Source organism: Budorcas taxicolor, chromosome 21 (genome assembly GCF_023091745.1).
Source record: "Budorcas taxicolor isolate Tak-1 chromosome 21, Takin1.1, whole genome shotgun sequence".
In the NCBI taxonomy this organism is placed as follows: Eukaryota; Metazoa; Chordata; class Mammalia; order Artiodactyla; family Bovidae; genus Budorcas; species Budorcas taxicolor.
Window position 1 is genome coordinate 24,397,374 of NC_068930.1, and position 20,084 is coordinate 24,417,457.

At 53.7% G+C, this 20,084-nt stretch overlaps 3 protein-coding genes across 7 annotated transcripts in view; 2 read left to right on the plus strand and 1 right to left on the minus strand.

The window, feature by feature from the left end:
- Positions 1-10,442, plus strand: part of SEMA4B (semaphorin 4B) — a 91,358-nt gene extending 80,916 nt beyond the window's left edge. For both annotated transcript variants that reach the window (XM_052659749.1, XM_052659751.1), the window contains 11 exons: positions 1,323-1,421; positions 2,087-2,198; positions 2,421-2,534; positions 2,675-2,826; positions 4,122-4,303; positions 4,412-4,562; positions 5,821-6,031; positions 6,118-6,233; positions 6,452-6,618; positions 8,502-8,581; positions 8,853-10,442. In XM_052659749.1, the coding sequence (XP_052515709.1) occupies positions 1,323-1,421; positions 2,087-2,198; positions 2,421-2,534; positions 2,675-2,826; positions 4,122-4,303; positions 4,412-4,562; positions 5,821-6,031; positions 6,118-6,233; positions 6,452-6,618; positions 8,502-8,581; positions 8,853-9,595 (2,127 nt within the window). In that variant the 3' untranslated portion in view covers positions 9,596-10,442. The remainder of the gene's footprint in view (positions 1-1,322; positions 1,422-2,086; positions 2,199-2,420; positions 2,535-2,674; positions 2,827-4,121; positions 4,304-4,411; positions 4,563-5,820; positions 6,032-6,117; positions 6,234-6,451; positions 6,619-8,501; positions 8,582-8,852) is intronic.
- An 890-nt stretch (positions 10,443-11,332) lies between these two features.
- CIB1 (calcium and integrin binding 1) lies at positions 11,333-14,927 on the minus strand. 2 transcript variants are annotated; one of them, XM_052659865.1, is made up of 7 exons: positions 14,753-14,923; positions 14,577-14,611; positions 13,461-13,569; positions 12,557-12,707; positions 12,302-12,420; positions 12,132-12,220; positions 11,338-11,904 (listed from the first exon to the last, which is right to left on the minus strand). In XM_052659865.1, exons 1-7 carry the CDS (start codon positions 14,801-14,803, stop codon positions 11,883-11,885), a joined length of 576 nt encoding a protein of 191 aa, XP_052515825.1. In that variant the 5' UTR covers positions 14,804-14,923; the 3' UTR covers positions 11,338-11,882. The 2 variants fall into 2 exon arrangements, with proteins under 2 accessions (XP_052515824.1, XP_052515825.1); XM_052659864.1 differs by having other exon boundaries at positions 11,333-11,904; positions 12,132-12,420; positions 14,753-14,927.
- A 229-nt stretch (positions 14,928-15,156) lies between these two features.
- The window catches only part of GDPGP1 (GDP-D-glucose phosphorylase 1), a 198,690-nt gene continuing 193,762 nt past the window's right edge, over positions 15,157-20,084 (plus strand). For all 3 annotated transcript variants that reach the window (XR_008201245.1, XR_008201244.1, XM_052659908.1), the window contains exon 1: positions 15,157-15,518. The gene's annotated coding sequence lies outside the window, so the exon portion shown is untranslated. The remainder of the gene's footprint in view (positions 15,519-20,084) is intronic.

Consider the following 20,084-nt stretch of genomic DNA (forward strand, 5'->3'; position numbering starts at 1 on the left):
TTTTGATTTCTTTTATTCAACAGAAATGTGTTAAGTACTTACTCTGTGCCTGGGTGCTTTGAGACTCTGGTTATTATCGTTGTTGTTATTGTTGTTGAATCACAAAGTTGTGTCTGACTCTTTGCAACCCTCCGAACTGCTGCACACCAGGCTTCTCTGTCCGTCACTGTCTCCCTGAGTTTCCTCAAATTCATGTCCATTGAGACAGTGATAACATCCAACCATCTCATCCTCTGTTGCCCCCTTCTCCTCTTGCCCTCAGTCTTCCCTAGCATCAGGGTCTTTTCCAGTGAATTGACTCTTCACATCAGGTGACCAAAGTATTGGAGCTTCAGCATCAGTCCTTTAAATGAATATTCAGGGTTGATTTCCTTTAGGATTGACTGGTTTGATCTCCTGATTATTATATCATTGTGAAAAAGAAGAAGTCAGTCTTGCTTTAAGGGTGGTCAGGTTACACTTCCTTTAGAAAGTGACATTGGAGCCCAGATTAGGAGGAGGGGTGAGGGGTTTGACGTGGAGAAAGAACAGGACTGTGGATGTCACTCTGAGTGAGGTATTTGGGGAACCACTCGCAGGCTGAGCAGCGCAGTGGCGTGGTCTAGTGTGGGTTTTCAGAGTCGCTCTAACCACCGTGGTGGGGAGCGGGCTCCTGGAGGCAAGGATAGAGGGAGACCAGTGAGGGGTGAAAGGGGATGGTGGCCCGGACCAGGCTTGGACCAACAAAGGGAGCGAGAAGTCTCGGTCAGATCCTGGACGTATCTTGAAGATGGAGCCACCAGGATTTCCTGATGGAAGAATCAGGGTGGAGGTGGTATAAGAGGGGAGTTGCAGATGCTGTGAGGTTTGAGGCCTGAGAAGATGGAGTTGGCATCTATGAAAGCAGGGAGACCCCGGAGGAGGGAGTTTTGGGGGAACAGTCAGAAGCTCAGGAGATGCCTGTTAGGATACCCTCTCAGAGGCAAGCTGTGAGTCTGGAGTCCAGGGTTCAGGGCTGTGTGTTTCCTCCTGTTCTGGGCTCAACTTCCTCACCAGGTGGGGATAAGACAGCTCAAAAGGGAGATGTTTTGTGCCTTCACCCCAGACTGAAGTGAAGTTTCCTAGTCACAGAGCTAGCTGAGTCCTAAGGTCCCCTCCTGCGCGCGCGCGCGCGCGCACACACACACACACACACACACACACACATACACACACACGCACGGTCCTCCATCTCCTCTGCTCCAGGAGGCGCTGCCCCTTGGGTCTGGTGGGGGGGGGGGGGGGGGGTTCAGAGGCGCCCCCTGGTGGCCTGTCTGTGCCTTACATCCTCCTCCTTCCTCCAGCGGGACTGTCAAAACTACGTCAAGATCCTCCTGCCACTCAACAGCAGCCACCTCATCGCCTGCGGCACGGAGGCCTTCAGCCCCGCGTGCACCTACATTGTGAGTGCCCCTCTGCACCCCGGGCTGGCCCCTGGCTGGCCCAGGAAGTAGCCCTCTTTCTGCCTCCAGGCAACTGGTCTGTATCACTGACCCCCAGTGAAGGGCAGGGCCCTGGTGGGAGGCTTCTGGGAGGCCAAGGGCCCTGAGAGCCCCGGGACCCTGCCCCAGCCTTGATGGGCGGGTCTCCCTGCAGAATGTGGGGAGAGGATGGACCCATAGGATTCCCTGGGCACAAAGACCCTGGCTGACCCCACGATCACACCCTCTCACTTCCTCCAGCTCTCGCTCAGTCCCTGCCAGCCCACCTCATCCACCCTCCTCATCACACGCACGCCCTTGTGTTTCTGCCCTTTGCACAGCTTTGCGGAGGGTGGCATTTTCAGGGTGTGGGTCGGAGCAGCCAGGTTCCGAGTCAGACGTTCCTGGGTTTGAACCACATCACTGCCCTTTCCTGGCTCACGTTGCCTTTCTGAGCCTCTTCACTGCCCCGTGGGCCAGCCACAGTGAGGGGTCATGGCGAGGCGCTGCGGGGACTGTGCCCCGGGGGCCAGGATGAGGAGGAGGCCCTCGGACTGCTGCCCTCGCTCTGAACACCTCCCTGCTCTTCCACCAAGCTCACTCACTCCCCGGTGTGGCCCTGACCTCCCCGCTCTGCTCCCCTGCAGGACGTGGAGAACTTCACGCTTGCACAGGACAATCGGGGGAACATCCTCCTGGAAGATGGCAAGGGCCGTTGTCCTTTTGACCCCAATTTCAAGTCCACGGCCCTGGTGGTTGGTGAGTTGGGGGCGGGGCAGGCAGGGTGGCCCGGGTGGTCGGTGCCATGCTGGTGTCCAGGGGTGCAGTGACCCCGGATGGCTTTCTGTTTGGCTCTTCTTAGTTCTTATTCCCTCCTCTGTCCTCCTCAAGCAAGAAAGGCCGCGCTCAGGTCACTGTGGGCCCTGAGCAGGAAGAGGCTGTGCCCAGGGCCCATTCTCATGGGAAATGTTCTCTTGGCAGATGGCGAGCTGTACACGGGAACAGTCAGCAGCTTCCAGGGGAATGACCCGACCATCTCCAGGAGCCAAAGCCCCCGCCCCATCAAGACTGAGACCTCCCTCAACTGGCTGCAAGGTGAAATCCTCCCGCCACCCACCCAGTGGGCAGTCCCCAGGCCCCAGGGTGGGGGCCCTGTCTCCCCAGCAGGGCCAGAGAGCAGTCTTACTTGTCTGGGATCACTGGGCTGATGGTGCTCCCCACCGGCCCCCCCACAGACCCAGCGTTTATGGCCTCAGCCTACATTCCCGAGAGCCTGGGCAGCTCGGAAGGGGACGATGACAAGATCTACTTCTTCTTCAGAGAGATTGGCCAGGAGTTGGAATTCTTTGAGAACACCATGGTGTCCCGCATCGCCCGTATCTGCAAGGTGAGGGGGCTGGGCCACCCCAGAGGTGGCCTTCTCCTGTCCTCCAGAAGGAACGGCTTGGCTCCTGGCATCTCTCTTTTTCTCTTGAATTTTTGGCTGAGCTACATCTTCACTGCTTCCCGGGCTCTTCTCTAGTTGCGATGAGCGGGAGCTTTTTCTCTAGTTGAGGTGCACGGGCTTCTCATTCTGGGGGTTCCTCTTGTTGCAGAGCCCAGGCTGTACTCACAGCTCAGTAATTGTGGTGCACGGGCTTAGTTGCCCTGTGACATGTGGGACCGTCCTGGACCAAGGATCAAATCCATGTCCCCTACTTTGGCTGGCAGATTCATAACCACTGAACCAGCAGAGACGTCTTCTTTTAAGTTAAAATGTCTTTTTTTCTTATTTAAAAGAAATGTGAAAACATAGCAAAGTACACACAAAAATCACAAGATAAAGAGGCAGCTTGGTATGGTGATTAAGAGTGTTGATGCTGGAGCCCAGCTGCCTGGGTTCAAACCCTGCAGGTCATGTGATCTTGGGCAATTTCCTTGCTGAGAAATCTGTTTCAGTTCCCGCCTCTGTTCAGCATGTAGGGTGCTTGGAAATGTGCTGAGCAACCACTAGGTGGTGACTGTCGGTGTTACAATCTCCTCCTTCCACAAGAAGTGACCACTGTTAACAATTTAGAATGTTCCTTGCTAACCTTTATTCTTTTGCCCATGTGTAAAGACTTACATATTTGTATTATGTAAAACCACGTGCAAACAAAGAGATACTGTAATGCAACTCTTCAGCCTCCCTTTCTGCTCAGCAGTAAATCGTGACATCTTTTCATGTTTGTAGACAGAGTTCCCTTCGTTCTTTTTTCTGGCTCCTTACAGTTAGAGGAGCACTGTCATTTACCTACCCAGCCTTCTGGCAAGGGGGAACTGAAGGCTGGCACTTCAAGTCTTTTTTTTTTTTTTTAATTTATTGTTTATGTGAAATTTAGATCTAGCTGGAGGCATGCTCTCTCTCTCTCTATATACGCACACACGCACACGCACACACACACACACACACACACACACGCCATGGGATGCAACATGTGGGATCTTAGTTCCCCGATCAGGGATTGAACCAGCATTCCCTGCCCTGGAAGCATAGAGTCTTAACCACTGGACCACCAGGGAAGTCCCCTGTCTTCTTGATTTGAGATGAGCTCAGGCCTGGTGTTGTGTCTGTCGGGCCCTTCTTGGTGTCCATCTCAGTCACCGCTGGGAAGGGGAAGCAAGGAGCCGTCCCTGAGCCCAGCCCCTCTCCCCCTCATGCAGGGTGACGAAGGGGGCGGGCGCGTCCTGCAGCAGCGCTGGACGTCCTTCCTGAAGGCACAGCTGCTGTGCCTGCGGCCTGACGACGGCTTCCCGTTCAACATGCTACAGGACATGTTCACGCTGACGCCGCGACCCGAGGACTGGCTGGACACCCTCTTCTATGGGGTCTTCACATCCCAGTGGTGCGCCTCCCGGGACCTAGCTGGGAACGGGCCGGGTGAGGGGTGAGTGGCTGGCCTCACTGTGAGCCCCAAGGCTCCTGGGGCTCATTCAGCCAACTTCCTCGGTAGGAACGGGGGGACCACGAAGAGCTCTGCCGTCTGTGTCTTCACCATGAGGGACGTGCAGTCCACCTTCAACGGCTTCTACAAGGAGGTGAACCGCGAGACGCAGCAGTGGTACACAGTGACCCACCCAGTACCCTCGCCCCGGCCGGGTGCGGTGAGTGCTGCTCCCTCCTGCAGTGCAGCGTGCTGGGAGGGTGGGTCCACACCCCGTGCTGGGCTGGCTTGCTTTCTCTAAGCCTGTCGTCTCATCTTGACAGTGGGGGCAGAACCCAGGGCTGCTTGTCTTTCCAAGTTCGACGTGACCGTGGATGTCAGGATGGCAGTGGGCTGGGCAGGGCTGTCCCATCAGAGCGCTGCCTGCAGCGTGCCTCTCTCCTACTCCACTGTGAGCTCCTTGTTGAGTGGCCGGCCGTGGGCAAATGGTCCTCTCTTCTTTCCTTCCAGCCTCATGGGCTCCTCACAAAGCAGACCTTGAGACAAGGATGTGGGTGCTGGCAGTTTCTAGGGGAGCTACTCCCCAGAAGCAGCAAAGAGGGGACAGGATTGTGGAGGGAGGGGCGGAGCCAAGAAAGCGGGGGTCGCAACGCTGCTGCTGCTGTGGGCTCCAGGAGCTGAGGCCCTGGGAGGCTATGTGGAGTACATCTCAGCGTTGTCCCCCTGGGGTGTTTGTTACCAACTGCTGGGCCTCAGTGATTGAGGGTCATTCTGGGATGTTAATTCCTGGAGCTGCTGCAGAGAATGCCCCTCGGCAGAGAGAATCAGGAACCCTTGTGCTGTCGCTCAGTCGTCTCCGACTCTGTGTGACCCCATGGACTGTAGCCCGCCAGACTCCTCTGTCCATGGGGATTCTCCAGGCAAGAATACTAGAGTGGGTTGCCATGCCCTCTTCCAGGGGATCTTCCCGACCCAAGGACTTGAACTGGGGTCTCCTGCATTGCAGGCGGATTCTTTAACACCTGAGCTATCAGGGAAGCCCAGGAAGCCTCTGGCAATACGGCAGACTAACTGCAGGCACCCTGTGGCCCCTATGCTAGGACACCTTGCTCAGCCTGGGCTTCTTGAGAAAGGAACTCTCTCACTTCCTGCTGAAAGGATGCTACAGGAGCAGAAAGTGCGGTCATGCCCAGGGGATGGGGTGGGGGAAGGATGGGCAGGAAGGAGAGATGGTTGGTGGGCAGAGAGGAGGAAACCCTGGCAGCCAGGGCCCATGGCCCCACATCCTTGGACCTGCAGATAAGCATGTTGGCTCCACAGAACTGGAGAGCCATGCTGTGGCCTGGCTTCTGAGGGTGGGGGAATCCCTGCTGTCCGCTGGGGAGGCAGGGCTTGGCAATCCCGGCAGGATCTGTAGAACACCCATCCTGCTGGCCACCCCAATGCCGCCCATCTCAAACCAATGCCTTCTCCTTCAGTGCATCACCAATAGTACCCGAGAGAGGAAGATCAGCTCGTCGCTGCAGCTCCCCGACCGTGTGCTGAACTTCCTCAAGGACCACTTCCTGATGGACGGACAGGTCCGCGGCCGCATGCTGCTGCTGCAGCCCCAGGCCCACTACCAGCGCGTGACTGTCCACCGTGTGCCGGCCCTGAACCGCGCCTACAATGTCCTCTTCCTGGGCACTGGTGCGTGCCCACCGCAGGCGGGCTGGGGGTCGAGGGGGCACGGGCAGCAGGCTCTTCACAGGGCCTTAGCAATGTCCCTATTGCAGGTGATGGCTGGGTGCACAAGGCGGTAAGCGTGGGCATCTCAGTGCACATCATCGAAAAGCTCCAGGTCTTCCCGGCAGGACAGCCCGTGCGGAACCTGCAACTGGACGCTGACAGAGTAAGCAGAGGAGGGAGTCCAGGCAGTGGGCTTGGGGTGCCCCACCCTCCTGCCCCAGCCAGGTGGAAAGATCCAGGCTCCTGGCATGCGCTGTTGGAATGTGGGGAGAGGGGCAGGTGCATGAGAAGCGGCTCCCAGGAGGTGGCTTTGTGGGGCACTGGAGCCGGGTATAGCTGTGGGAGCCGGGGCCTGCCTCCCATGCTATGTGTCTCTTGCAGGGAGTGCTGTACGCTGCCTCACACTCGAGCGTAGTCAAGGTGCCTGTGGCCAACTGCAGCCTGTACCAGAGCTGCAGGGACTGCCTCCTGGCCCGGGACCCCTATTGCGCTTGGAGCGGCTCGAGGTGTGCGTCCATCAGCCTCTACCAACCGGAGGTGGCCTCCAGGTAAGAGCTCATTCGGGCCCCTTCCCCTTGTCCCTCCTGGCGCACCCGCCTCCAAGTGTCTCTGCTTTAGACCCTTTGTGGAATCACCACACAGCCTCATTTGTGCCCGCTGTCTGGGCATCATTTTTTTTTAATAACTGTATTTATTTATTTTTGACTATGCTGGGTCTTTGTTGCTATGCGGGCGTTGTCCTGGTTGTGGCGAGTGGGGGCTGCTCTAACTGGTGCACAGGCTTCTCCTTGCAGTGGCTTCTCTTGCTGGGGAGCACGGGCTTCAGTAGCTGCAGCTCTCAGGCTCCGGAGCACAGGCTCAGGAGTTGTGGTGCACAGGTTGCTTCGCAGCAGGTGAGACATTCCTGGACCAGGGATTGAAGCCGTTAGCTCCTGCGTCAGCAGGTGGATTCTTCACCACTGAGCCAGCCACCAGGGAAGCCCTGGGCATAATTATTAATCAGCTCCCTTCCTGACTCTCAAAAGAGTTGTAATTCAGACAGTAAATTACGTTTGCCTTACCCGTCTGTAAAGCAGGGACAGGATTTGGTAGTTAGTATGAAATGTCATAGCTGTGAAAAGATTTGCTGGAGAATGTGAATTGGCACGTGAATGTAGTTAAATAACAGAAAATAAGGGCTCCATAACAGTCCATTAAGAGACCCATTAAGGGACTTCCTGGTGGTCCAGTGGTTAGAACTCTGCTCTTCGCTGCCCGGGACGAGGGCTTATTCCCTGATCAGGAGACTAAGATCCCGAAAGTGACGTGGCCCAAAACAAACCAATTAAAAATTGTTTTCAAAGTAACTTATTTTGTCGAAGAAAACTTAGACAGTAGAGATAAGCACAAACAAAATAAAAGCTACCCAAATTTTACAGCCTAGAGAGACTTAGATTTAGTGTCTATCCTCCCAGATTTTTCCGCATATGTGTAATGTGAACAAAAATACTTCTTTTTTTTAAACTTAAAAAAAAAAAAAAAAAGGTTGTTTGGCTGCAGTGGGTCTTTGATCTTTGTTGTGACATGTGGGATCTAGCTTCCAGACCAGGGATCAAGCCCAGGCCCCCTGCATTGGAAGCTCAGGGTCTTAACCACTGCACCATGAGGGAAGTCCCAAATACATACATTTTAAGTAAAAATTGGATCTGTCCTATTTGTAGTGTCTGTATTTCACTCAAGGGTATACCTGTTTCCAGTTTTATATTTAAAAACATCACATGTGTGTGTGTACACATTTGTATACCTGAAAGGACGTATTATTGAATGGGTAATTGCGTTTTTTAAAATTATATTTTAGCTCCATAAAGTTTTGTTTTAATACTTATGTATGTATTTGGTTATTCCGAGTCTTAGTTGCAGCATGTGGGATCTAATACCCTGACCAGGGATGGAACCTGGGCTCCCTGCATTGGGAGCTCGGACTCTTAGCCACTGGACCACCAGGGAAGCCTCTGATTGTGACTTGTGTAATGTTTGGTTGAGTTTGTGCTTGGTTGAGTTCTGTATTTTCCAAAGTTAAGTCAGTGCCTGTGTTTTGCTTTAAAAGAGACAGATATATGTTAATACGTACAGAGTTGGCTGCTCTTCCAGATGTTCTCTAGGGGCTCACTCTGCTTTTGTGATTAAGGAAGTATCACAGCAACTTTTAGATGAAGTAAATACTGTGTAGACAGAGGAAATGCCAGCTCTGTCTACAGAGCCTGTGGACTGGGGAATTGCGAAGGGAGGCCGCCTGCCTTTCACCCCTGCCTTGGTCCTGGTGGTCCCTGAGCCCTTCCCCAGGCCCACGTCTGCAGGGCTGTGTGACAGTGTGTACTGCACGGAGGAGGAGGGGGGCAGATGCAGGCTGGTGGGGTTTCCTGGCCCATCCCAGACTCTCTTTGGTCCCTAGGCCGTGGATCCAGGACATCGAGGGGGTCAATGCCAAGAATGTCTGCAGCCCTTCCAAGGCCCGGGCGTCTGTACCAAAAGGTAAGGTGCCCCACCAAAAGGTGGTGGAAAGGCAGGGGCCAAGTCTGCCTGGCAGGTTCCTGCAGCCACTGATGGGCGTAAATGCCTTTCCTCACTTGCTCATCCCTCTGGCCCCAGAAGCAGTGTCCTGGCAAGTGAGACCCACAGTTCCCAAAGTTCCCAAGCTGCCATTACAGCAACGAGGCGCACAGCCTGGAGGTGGGTGAGTGAGCCTGGGGCGAATGGAGACACCAGCCCCCCCTTGACTGGGAACTGCTTCTTCTGCCTGCAGGTGAGAAGCCCTGTGAGCAGGTTCATTTCCAGCCCCACACAGTGAACACCTTGGCCTGCCCCCTCCTGTCCAACCTGGCGACCCGGTTCTGGCTGCACAATGGGGCCCCCATCAACGCCTCGGCCTCCTTCCGCGTGCTGGCCACTGGGGACCTGCTGCTGGTGGGCAGCCAGCAGGAGCTGGGGCTGTTCCAGTGCTGGTCGCTGGAGGGAGGCATCCAGCAGCTGGAGGCCAGCTACTGCCCGAAGGTGGTGGAGGACAAGGTGGCCGGCAGTGCGGACCAGAGCGGCAGTGTGCCCGTCATCATCAACACATCTCGGGTGAGCGCACCGGTGGGCAGCCAGGCCAGCTGGCGCATGGACAAGTCATACTGGACGGAGTTCCTGGTGATGTGTGTGCTCTTCGTGTTCGCCGTGATGGTCCTCATCTTATTCTTCCTCCACCGGCATCGCGGCGGTATGAAGGTCTTCCTGAAGCAGGGGGAGTGTGCCAGCGTGCACCCCAAAACCCGCCCGGTGGTGCTGCCGCCTGAGACCCGGCCGCTCAACGGCGTGGGCCCTCCTGGCACCCCGCTTGACCACCAAGGCTACCAGGCCCTGTTGGACAGCTTCCTGAGGCCCCGCGTCTTCACGGAGTCAGAGAAGAGACCACTGAGTGTCCAGGACAGCTTCGTAGAGGTGTCCCCGGAGTGCCCCCGGCCCCGGGTCCGCCTGGGCTCTGAGATCCGGGACTCGGTAGTGTGAGAGCAGACTTCCGGAGGCGGCCTCCCTTTGGGGCCCCTGAGCGCTCAGAGCCAGTTGACTGGACCTCTGCTCCTCCTTGTGGAAGAAGCCTCGGTGTCCAGCCCTCAGGAGCGACAGAGCCCGCTGCCAAGTAGCAAGGCCCCCCACCCCGCTCCACCCCAGATGGCCATGTCCCTGTGGGTCCTGGCTGAAGATGGGGGCCTGCCCGAGTGAGCAGATGCTCCTTAAGTGAACTGAGCCCTTTGTTTAAACAGTCGAAAATGTGAAACAGGAAAAGAGAGAGACAAGATGACGCCACACATGTGGCCAGCCCAGTGCCCAGCTCCCAGCTTCCAGATTGGAAGGACGCATGCAAAGTGGCTGTGAGACAGAGCTGGAAACGGCGCACCACCTGGCCTCTTCTGCCTTCCCCTGCTGTCACAGCTGCCCCTGCTCGCTGCAGAGACGGGGGCCAGCTTGGGCTCCAAGGGGTCCAGCCTTCTCAGCTGGCCAAGTCCTTGCAGCCATCATCCTGTCACCTCAGGGACCAGAGGGCCACACTGGCCCCGCAGCCCTCCCGAGGCCCCGGGCTCAGGCCCACCTCCTCCTGGACTTCTCCGGCCTGTATCAGGCCGTGGCCACATTAGAGTGACGGGGCGGCGCCAGTCCAGAAGAGTCGATGTCGATGAACATCATCCCCCGGGATTCTAGGAAGAGACTGCGGCCTGCCTTCCTCCAGCCTACAAATCTGTGTCCCTTTTTCCCATACCTGCCCTGGCCTTCAAGCCCAGCCCCCAGTTCATCCCCACACCTGCAACCTCCACTCTTAAGGGACAGCTAAGCCCATGCATCACTGATAACTGCCCAGCACAGGGACCCTGAGTTTATGTGGGTTTTATATATATATTTTTTTTTAATAAAAATGCACTTTACTTTTTTTTTTTTTTAATAAAATCTAAAGAATTGAAATTGAATCCTGGGCCCTTCCTCTGACAGGACTGTTGCTTTTTGAGGTTGGTCCAGTTCTCTGAGTTCTGGGGGGCTCTAGGCCGCCTCTTTTGGGTGCTAGTGGGCCCAGCTGGCTGACCACATCTCTCCACGGAGCCAGGTTCTTTTTTTTCTTTTTTCTTGTTTTCGGCTGTGCAGGGTCTTCGTTGCTGTACAGGCTTTTCTCTAGTTGTGGCAAGTGGGGGCTACTCTAGATGTGGCACGCCGGCTTCTCACTGCAGTGGCTTTCCTCGTTGCAGAGCGTGAACTCTAGGGCTCACGGTCATGGGCTTCTGTAGTTGTGGGCTCTAGAGCACGGGCTCAGGAGCTGTGGTGCCTTGGGCTTAGTTGCTCCCCATCATGTGGGATCTTCCAGGATCAGGGATCAAACCCGTGTCTCCTGCATTGGCAGGCAGATTCTTTACCACTGAGCCACCAGGGAAGCCTGAGCCAGGTTTGTAAAGTGGGTAAGGGAGAGGATTTGTTTACTTCAGTCCCTTTAACCTGTACCCCTGGTTCGGTTCAGAGATGGGGTGCAGGGGAAAAGGTCTTGGCTTTTCTTGTTTTGACTTAAAAAGCATTTTTATTTTTCAAATGATCACACAGTGAAACTGACTTTTTTCTTTTAGTACACAGGTCTATGAGTTTTAACACATGTAGAAATTCATGTACCCACCACCACTATCAGGATATGAGTTCCACCCCTCATGCTCCTCTTCATACCCCCTCACAAGGGAGGGTGGGACGGGGAGATACAGTCTGACTTCCTGCTGTCTCCTTTGCGTGCATGCTTAGTCGCTCAGTTGTGTCCAAATCTTTGCGATCCCATGGGCTGTAATCTACCAGGCTCTGGCTGTGGGATTCTCCAGGCAAGAATACTAGAGTGGGTTGCCATTTCCTACTCCAGGGGATCTTCCTGACCCAAGGATTGAACCTGGGTCTCCTGCATTACAGGCAGATTCTTCACCATATGAGACATCAGCCATCCCCTTTAAGTCCTACTTATCCCCAGGGTGACTGAGGGCTCACATATATATATATATAAGTCCACTCCTTCACACCAGTAATTCTAGTGTTGCACAAAGGCTCAAAACTTCTAAACCTTTATTACTGATTAGTAGAAACACAAATAGAGCAACGACAGTGAGAAGGGGAAAGGCCCTGACACGGAGGGCCCTCCACAGCCCCAGGCAAGACTGTGCAGTGCCAGCTCCAGGCTGGGCCAGCTCGGCTGGCGCTGACAACACGGGGGGTGACCGTGACCACAGCTCAGCAGTGGACATTCTTCAACAGGGTGCTGCTACACATGCCGTGGCTCCCGTCACAGGACAATCTTAAAGGAACTGGACAAGAGAAGAGCGTGTTGGGGCTTTCTGCTGAAAGAGGAGGGTAGGGACTGAACCCTAAGTTTACCCCTCCCCCAAGACCCCTTGGAATGGGCTGTGAGTCCCCTCTAGAAGAAGAGCTACTCTAATATTCAGAGGAAGCAGGAGGCCTTTTCCTACCCCAGGGACCACCTCCAGAAATAACGTCCCAGACCTGGTGCAGGAGGTGAGGATCACAGTCGTACCTGGCAAAATCTGGTGAGCGGGAAATGACATGCTGAAACTCGGAGAGGTTGATGGTCCCATCCCTATCAATGTCGGACTCCTCTAGGATCTGGAAAGGGGAAGCTTCAAGGCCAAACCCCAAGCCTTCCCACCTGCTCCCCGGCCCAGCCCACCCGCCCCTACTGCTCACGTTGTCAATGAGCTGCTTCATCTCTGAAGCACTGAGCCGTGTGTCTTCGCTCTCTCCCGTGAGGCAGTTCACGAGCTGGCTCAGGTCTTCTCTGTTCAAGGTTCCATCATCATCAAAGTCTAGAAAGCAGACACAGGAAGCCCAAAAGGAGGTGGTCAGGATGAGCGCCCAGCTCGTGATTCCCTGAGCTCTCGGGCATCTCCACAAAGACCACGTCAGAGGGGCTGGTATTCCACCCAGCCCCCCACTCCTTACCGAAGATGCGGAAGGCATAGTGGGACTTGATGTCTGGAGTGGCTGTGTCACTGAACACACTGAGGAGGTCCAAGAAGTCCTCGAAGCTCAGGGTGTCTCTGCTCGGGGAAGTGGAGAAGACCTTGCAGATTCGCTCCTTGAAGGGGTTGGCCTAAGCAAGAAAGCCTTCTGTGAACACCACACACGAAGCAGCCCAAATCACATATTCAAACACCACCAGGAAATGAGAGAGCGGTTCAGCCTCTCGGAGAACCATCACCACTCTGGGGCCAGCATAGAAGTCAGGAGGACCCATGACCCCACTGGGGAAGAGACAGAAATGGCTTTCTGGGCATCAGAGCTTAACCTAAAGGCATGCCTGGGAGCAGAGAAGTAAGGAAGAGGAAGGCATTCTAAGCAAAGAGAACAAGATGAGCTGGTTATTTTAAAACACAAATATTGAACCAAGCAATTACTGTGTTATAGGCCAGGCCCTTTGCATAGAAATTTTCACAGCAGCCCTATGGAGAGGCAATCAGCCTCTGGAATAGAGTTCTCAAACTTCAATCAGTTCAGTTCAGTTCAGTCGCTCAGTCGTGTCCGACTCTTTGTGACCGCATGAATCGCAGCACGCCAGGCCTCCCTGTCCATCACCAACTCCCGGAGTTCACTCAGACTCACGTCCATCGAGTCAGTGATGCCATCCAGTAATTCAACTCCTCTTAAAGGACACAACTTTGAACCTCCAAGAGTATGTCTGAGGATCCCAGTGTGCAAAACATCCTTCTATTACTAAATAACTCCCCTGGATGACGTTGATAAAGCACCCAGGAACTTAGGGTGAAACAGACAGAAGACCAGAATGGGGAGCAGTGACCATGTGACCTCAGAAGGAGTAACAGAGGGAGGCTGGGTGGGCTGGCACCTTGAGCTCTGGAAGGCTGAGAATCTGCTCCAAGGACACTCGAGCCTGCAGTGACTCCTCCACACTCCGGTGCTCCTGGGGAAGCAGCTCACAGAACCGTCTGTGGGCTCTGGCAGAAGGAAGAGAACCTGTTAGTGTGCTTCCCTAAGTGTATCACATCTCCCCTCCTGGACTTGAATGCCCATCATGAACCAGCTAGGAGCTAAGCCCTCAGGACTTCTAGGGCAAGAGGAGATGCATCACAAGACAGTACAGGGAGTCTGGGAGTCCATCCTTGCCGGTTTACTGTGGGACCCCATGCCCCAGGCACTGTGCTTGGCCCTGATTCCAGACTCCCCCAGGTTTGGAGAGGTTTGGGAAGGGGCCAGAAATTGGTCTTAAAGAGCAAGTGAAAAAGAGCTAAATTGAAATCTCATTTCATTTCAGGAATCGCTGCTCCTCAAAGCAGCTACCCTGAACTTTCTCCCCCTTAGGCCCTACCTCATTCCCACTGGCATTATTTTTTGCCAAGAGAAGCCTAGCAACCTTCTTGCTCGGGTGTGCGGCCACATAAAGCTGGCTAGGAAAGGGGTTCCAGCCCCAGTTCAAATCCTCTTACTCAAGAATATCGTCTTAGGCAAGTTTCACAGTCCCCATACCTCCCTCGTGAGGGTTACAAAGGAAACGTAGACAACCCTTCAGCAGAGCATGGGAAGTGCTCAGTAAGCGTTAACGGTTACGGTAGTATTCAGATAAAGGAGGAGCCAGAGGGCTCCCCAAGGTTTCTCTGGCTTTGCCAGCAGACAAGGCAGCCCAGAACTACAGCAGTCTCGGCCGGACTGGGGCAGGAAGTTCTGTTTTGCAGAAGCCAGGGGAGCGGGGTCAAAGAGCACCCAACTCCGGCTGGAGGCTGCTCCGCGGTGCACCGCTGGGGCCGCCGGCGCGAGATGGGAGGGTGTGCGGGGAAGAGGGCACAGCCGAGGGCCCGGAGCCCTGGCCTCCAGTTCCGGCTCAGCTGCAGGCCCCTGCCCCTCCCGCTGGCGGGACCTCAGTTTGCCCATCAGTAAAACGGAGCCTCCCCCGTTCCCGAAGCCGTTCCGAGAGCATCCCGGAGGTGAAGTTCGAAACAGCACTTACAGAAGGATCTCCTGTTTGGTCAGGAACGTCAAGTCCTGGAAGGCAAAACGAGAGAGGAGGGTCAGCAGGCCGCCCGGGGCCAGAGGCCGCGCCCACCCGCCCGGCCGCGGCACGGGGACCGTCCTCTCCCGAGCGCAGGCCGCGCGCAAACTCCCTGGGGACCGCGTCTCGCGCACCTGGTACTCGGCCAGCAGCTCCTTGGACAGGCGACTGCCCGAACCTCCCATCGCGGCCGCTCTCACACAGCTCCGCCAACTTGTCTCGGGACGCTGGCAACTTTCTCACTTCCGCCCTCGGGCCGCGTCACCACCCGGTGCCCGCGGCAACCGCTCCTGGGGCCACCGCCCCCTGGGCCCGCCCCCTCCTTAAGGCTCCCAGGCGTTCCCAGCCCGGTTCGGCCGGTTGGCTCCCGGCTCCGGGCGGTCCCTGGCGGGCTGGAGGCGGGGCCCGGGGCGGGGCCTGACGCTCCGGGGCGGGGCCCAGGCCTCACGGCCCCGCCTCCAGCGTGGGCGGGCCGGGCCGGGCCGGGCAGTCTTCGCGCGCTGGCGCGCAGGCCGCGCATGCGTTGAGGGCCCCACGACCCCGCGATGGCCCCGGTAGGAGTTTGGGGGAAGTCGCGCGGTGTGTCCTCCTCACCTGCAGTAGGTGTCGGGGGTGGCAGCCGTGGAGGCCTTGGGCGGAGTCCGGGGAGTGTTTGGAGCCGGGATTACCAAGAAACCTCGTGGCTCGCTGAGTGGCCCGTGGCGGTCGGCTGCCATCTCTGCCCAGCGAGGGCTTTTCCACCCGGACGTTGCCATTCGTCACCTGCCGTACTAGTTGCAACCCTCATGCCACGTCTGCAGAAATAACCATAACCTTGCTGCCTGCTGAGGCTGTTTATTGAGAGCCCACCGAGTCCCAAGCGCTGTGCATAGTTAGCTTCAATTCTTAAATCTTTGCAAGGTGAGTTACCGTTTTCCAAAGGGGGAAATACAAAGGCTCACTGGAGTTCAGTGACGTGTGTGTGTGTGTCTGTGTGTGTGTGTCTGTGCGTGTTACCATACCCTCCTCCAGGGGATCTTCCAGCCTAGGTATGGAACCCACCAAGTCTAGAGACTTGTCCAGACTCGAGCTTTTAAAAAGCTGTGGCTCCATTCGAAGGCTCTTTTCAAGGATCCCCACTGCTGTACTCCTCTCCCCAGCCTGCATGCTGCCTGTGACCTGCTCCCAGACTGCATACTGGGGGAGTAGGAATTGAAACTGAACTATTTGCTCTTGTCCCCTCTCAACCTGTAAGACAATGCTTGACATATGCATGGTACGCTCTCAGTGTGTATTGGATGCATGCATGAATGAGTATTCCAAAAGCTAGGGGTTACAAGCTACTGAGTGAAGGAGGTAGTGAGATTCATTTTTTATTGTTGTTTTCTACTTTAATACGGTATAACAGACAAAATATAGTTCTTGATTCTTTTAATTCGTTCCACTAGCTGATCTTTGTAGTCTAAATACGAGCATGTCACTCTGTTTAAAACCATGAAGGAGTTAAATACCCAAACCAACCCCCTGTAATTCGACTTCAACCTCTCTCTCTCTGCCAGTCTCCTCAGGCTTTCTGGGTTTCAGCCATTATGGGTTCTCCGTTCCTCTTCCGTCTTATCCTCAGGGAATCCTCTCCTGATTTCCTAGACTAGATTAAGAATCTGTATTACACTCACAGAGGATCCAGAGCTTTCCTTGACAGCGTCTGTCATGTTTGCCATCTATATTTACACGTGTGATGATTGGATTAATGTCTTTTTCTCCTGCTAGACTGCAAGCTCCATGAGGAGCAGTGGGAATCATGATTTTCAGACACAAGGTGTGGCAGTTGTTGAGTGAATGCTTTTGCTGAGTAACTTTAATTTTCCCAGCACTCAATAATGATAAGGTGATCATCGGAGAATGACTCATTGTATCAACCTGTGAGTCCCACCACTGCGGAAGTATTACCTTCCAGAAAGTAGAGGCTGCAGAGCAGTGGGAACACCAAAGCCAGTCAGAGCGACTGGAGTGTAGTCTCTTGACAATAGACTCCTGTCCAAGAGAGAGTTGGTCTTCAGTTAATAAAAGGCAACAAACAAGAAGCTGCCTGCAATGCAGGAGACCCAGGTTTGATTTCTGCATCGGATGATTCCCTGGAGAAGGGATAGGCTACTCACTCCAGTATTCTTGGGGTTCGCTGGTGACTCAGGTGGTAAAGAATCCACCTGCAATGCAGGAGACGTGGGTTCGAGCCCTGGGTTGGGAAGATCCCTTGGAGAAGGGTACAGCTACCCACTCCAGTATTCTGGCCTGGAGAATTCGATGGACTGGATAGTCCATGGGATCGCAAGTCACACTTTCTTTAAACGAACAAGAAGCTGTCATGGTGTCTCCTATGCTAGGCTAAGAAGACAGAACACCAACCAGTGAGTGCACATCCTTGGACTTCAGGGTGAGACTTCGTCTTTTCATGGTGAAGGTCTGGGACTTGATACTGCCCCGCCATAGTGGCCAGCTGTGATGTAGATTGCTCAGTCACTTCACTTTACTTTGAACCCTTCTTCACTGACCAATCTTTTGATTATAATTTTGCTACCTAGTAAATTTTTGTACAGAGGAAGGCCTATAGCAACCAGCCACCAAGAACAGTTTGTGCTCTTTGCCATGTTTCTGATTATGAATGATTAAATCAGCATTCTGAGTCATCTAGCAGTCCCTGGTGAGCTTGCTTAACATATTGTCCTTCCTGTGTTCAGTGAACCCTGGATAACAGTGATAAAACTAAGTGACTGATTAAAAATAGCTCCTGGTGTTTGTTTTCCAAGACATTTCTTTCCCTGCTTGTCATATTATTTCCCTCTTCCTCTTTCCCTTGAGACATTAGATAGTGTAGCCACCAAGGTGTGTCTGAGGTGGTGGTGGTTTAGTTGCTAAGTCAGGTCCAACTCTGTGACCCCATGAACTGTAGCCTGCCAGGCTCCTCTGTCCATGGGATATCCCAGGCAAGAATACTGGAATGGGTTGCTGTTTCCTTCGGGGGATCTTCCTGACCCAGGGATAGAACCTTGGTTTCCTGCTTGCTTCCCTAAGCCACCAGGAAGCCCATGTCTGAGGTGGTACTGTTTGCTCTGAGACTTAAACGAGACAGGCATGTGAAGACACTCTGGGGGAAGGGTATTTTAGACTGAAAGAATAGAAAGCACCAAAGCCTTGAGCAGGAACAGGTTTAGGAAGAGTGAGGAGCAGAGTTGGTAGGGGGAAGAGTGGTCTGAGAGGAGATGAGGGGGAGACACAGCTAAGCCTTGAGAGCCCAGAGCCCATGCTGTAGAAATGGGTTTTGTTCTAGGGGCTCAAGGTCACATCATCCCTAGTGAATGGAAGAGTCAGAATTCAAACATCTTGTCAGCCTCCAAAATCAGATCTCTCACCTTCTGCCAGGATGATACCCACTACACAGGCTTGTTTTGACGGTCACCTAAGTAAACGTGGAAAGCCCCCAGCCCGTGCCTGGCATAATAGAGACATGGGACCTATGTTCCCTTCCTCCTGGTTTTCCTATGAAGAATCAGTCCTGTCACCTGGTCACTATGATTTGTTATTCTCATGTATTCCTCTTTATTTCTAGGTATTATTTTTTGCCTCTTAGTTCACTTGAATATCTTCCCTGGTGGCTCAGATGGTAAAGAGTCTGCCTGCAGTGTGGGAGACCCGGGTTCCATCCAGGGAAGACCCCTGGCCACGGAAATGGAAACCCACTCCAGTTTTCTTGGAGCCTGGAAAATCCCAAGGACTCAGGATCCTGGCTGGCTACAGTGCATGGGGTTCCAAAGAGTCAAACACGACTGAGCGACTTCAGTTCTTTCTTTCTATTCTTTCACTTGAATATCGGTACAACCATACCCACTTTTTATTGATTCTGTTGACTGATATGTCTTTATTCATATTTTTAGTCTTTTGGTACCATCTTGGCCCTGGGTCCTTGGTCCTAGCCCCTGGGTCTTAATGTTATTCTAAATTTCTGTCTAGCCCAGACTTCAACCTTGACCTCCAGGTGTGACTGTCCAGCGGCGTGCACCACTTCTCTTGAATGCCCAGGCGACATCTCAAGCTCAGTAATGAAAGCTGATCTCTTGATCTCTCCCTTCCACTAGTCACCTGTTCCTGCCCGAACCCCATCTCCACCCTCTCCATCTCTGTAAATGCCACTGCAGGGCCTGGTTCCCGAAGCTGAGTCACTCCCAGTTCTTCCTTTTTCCTCAGTCTTCACAGTCAGCATGTCAGCAGGCCCTGTCGGTTCTCTTTAAAATATGACCCATATCCCCAACTCCTCCTAACTCTGTTGCCATCTGTGTTGTCTAGTCACCTCACTGCTCACTTGGCCACCCGAGTGGCCTCCACAGTGGTCTCTGCTTCCCCTCTGCTCCCCTACAATCCATTTTCCACATAACAGAAAAAAGTTTATAAAATACCAGACAGTCCTGGACTTCCTGGGTTCAATCCTTGGTCAGTGAAGTTCCACATGCTGTGTGGTGTGGCCAAAAAATAAAATACCAAATGATCCTTCTGTTTAGAACGTACCAGTGATTTCTTACTCCATTTAGAATAGAATCCAAGTTCCTGTCCATGATGCATAAGGCCCCGCACCTAATCTGGCCTCCACCCTCCCCTCCAGCTTCTCTGGTCAGGGGGGTCCTCTCCCCTTTGCCGGCCATACCCCAGTAACATTGCCTCCTTTCTGTTCCTAGAACAGGCCAACCAGCTGCCCAAGACTCGTGGCCTTGGACTTCTGGTTTCTTTTGCCTAGAGAACACTTAGCTCTTCATTGTAGGCCTCTTCTTAGCCTCCTGTCTTAGCTCAGCTGTCACATCCCTCTTAGAAAAGTGGGATGCCCTGATCCCACCACTTAGTCACCCCATTTTATGACTGGTTTCCCACAGAATGCTGTCACCACAGGTAGTTAATGTTTTTCTTTTGCTTATCATCTAACTTCATCCTAGGATGTAAGTTCCATAAGGATGTGGACTTGGTTCTCCTTATTTGCTGCCATGTCTTCATTGCCTCATACGCAGCAGTTACTTCCTAAATACTTTGATTTTTGTGGCTCAGCAGAACATGGACCAGGGTGCACAGAAGAGGTGGCCCTAGATTGTCAACAGTGGGGTTGAAGTGGGTTGATTCTGAATGAATGAATGAGAGACACTTAAGTGGATGTTGTTGAGTTGCTCAATCGTGTCTGACCCTGTGGACCGCAGCATGCCAGGCTTCCCTGTCCTTCACTATCTCCTGGAGTTTTTTTTAAATGCATGTCCATTGAGTCAGTGATGCCATCCTACTTAGGTTTAATTCAGCAAATTGTTGGATTTCTTAAATCTATTTTGAGAATCACTTAAATTGTTTTGAATTGTGGCAAAATACACATAACATGAAATTTACCATCCTGACATTTAAAAAATTCGGTTAAAAAAAAATGTAGCATAAACTTTAAAACCTTAACCATTTCCGAGT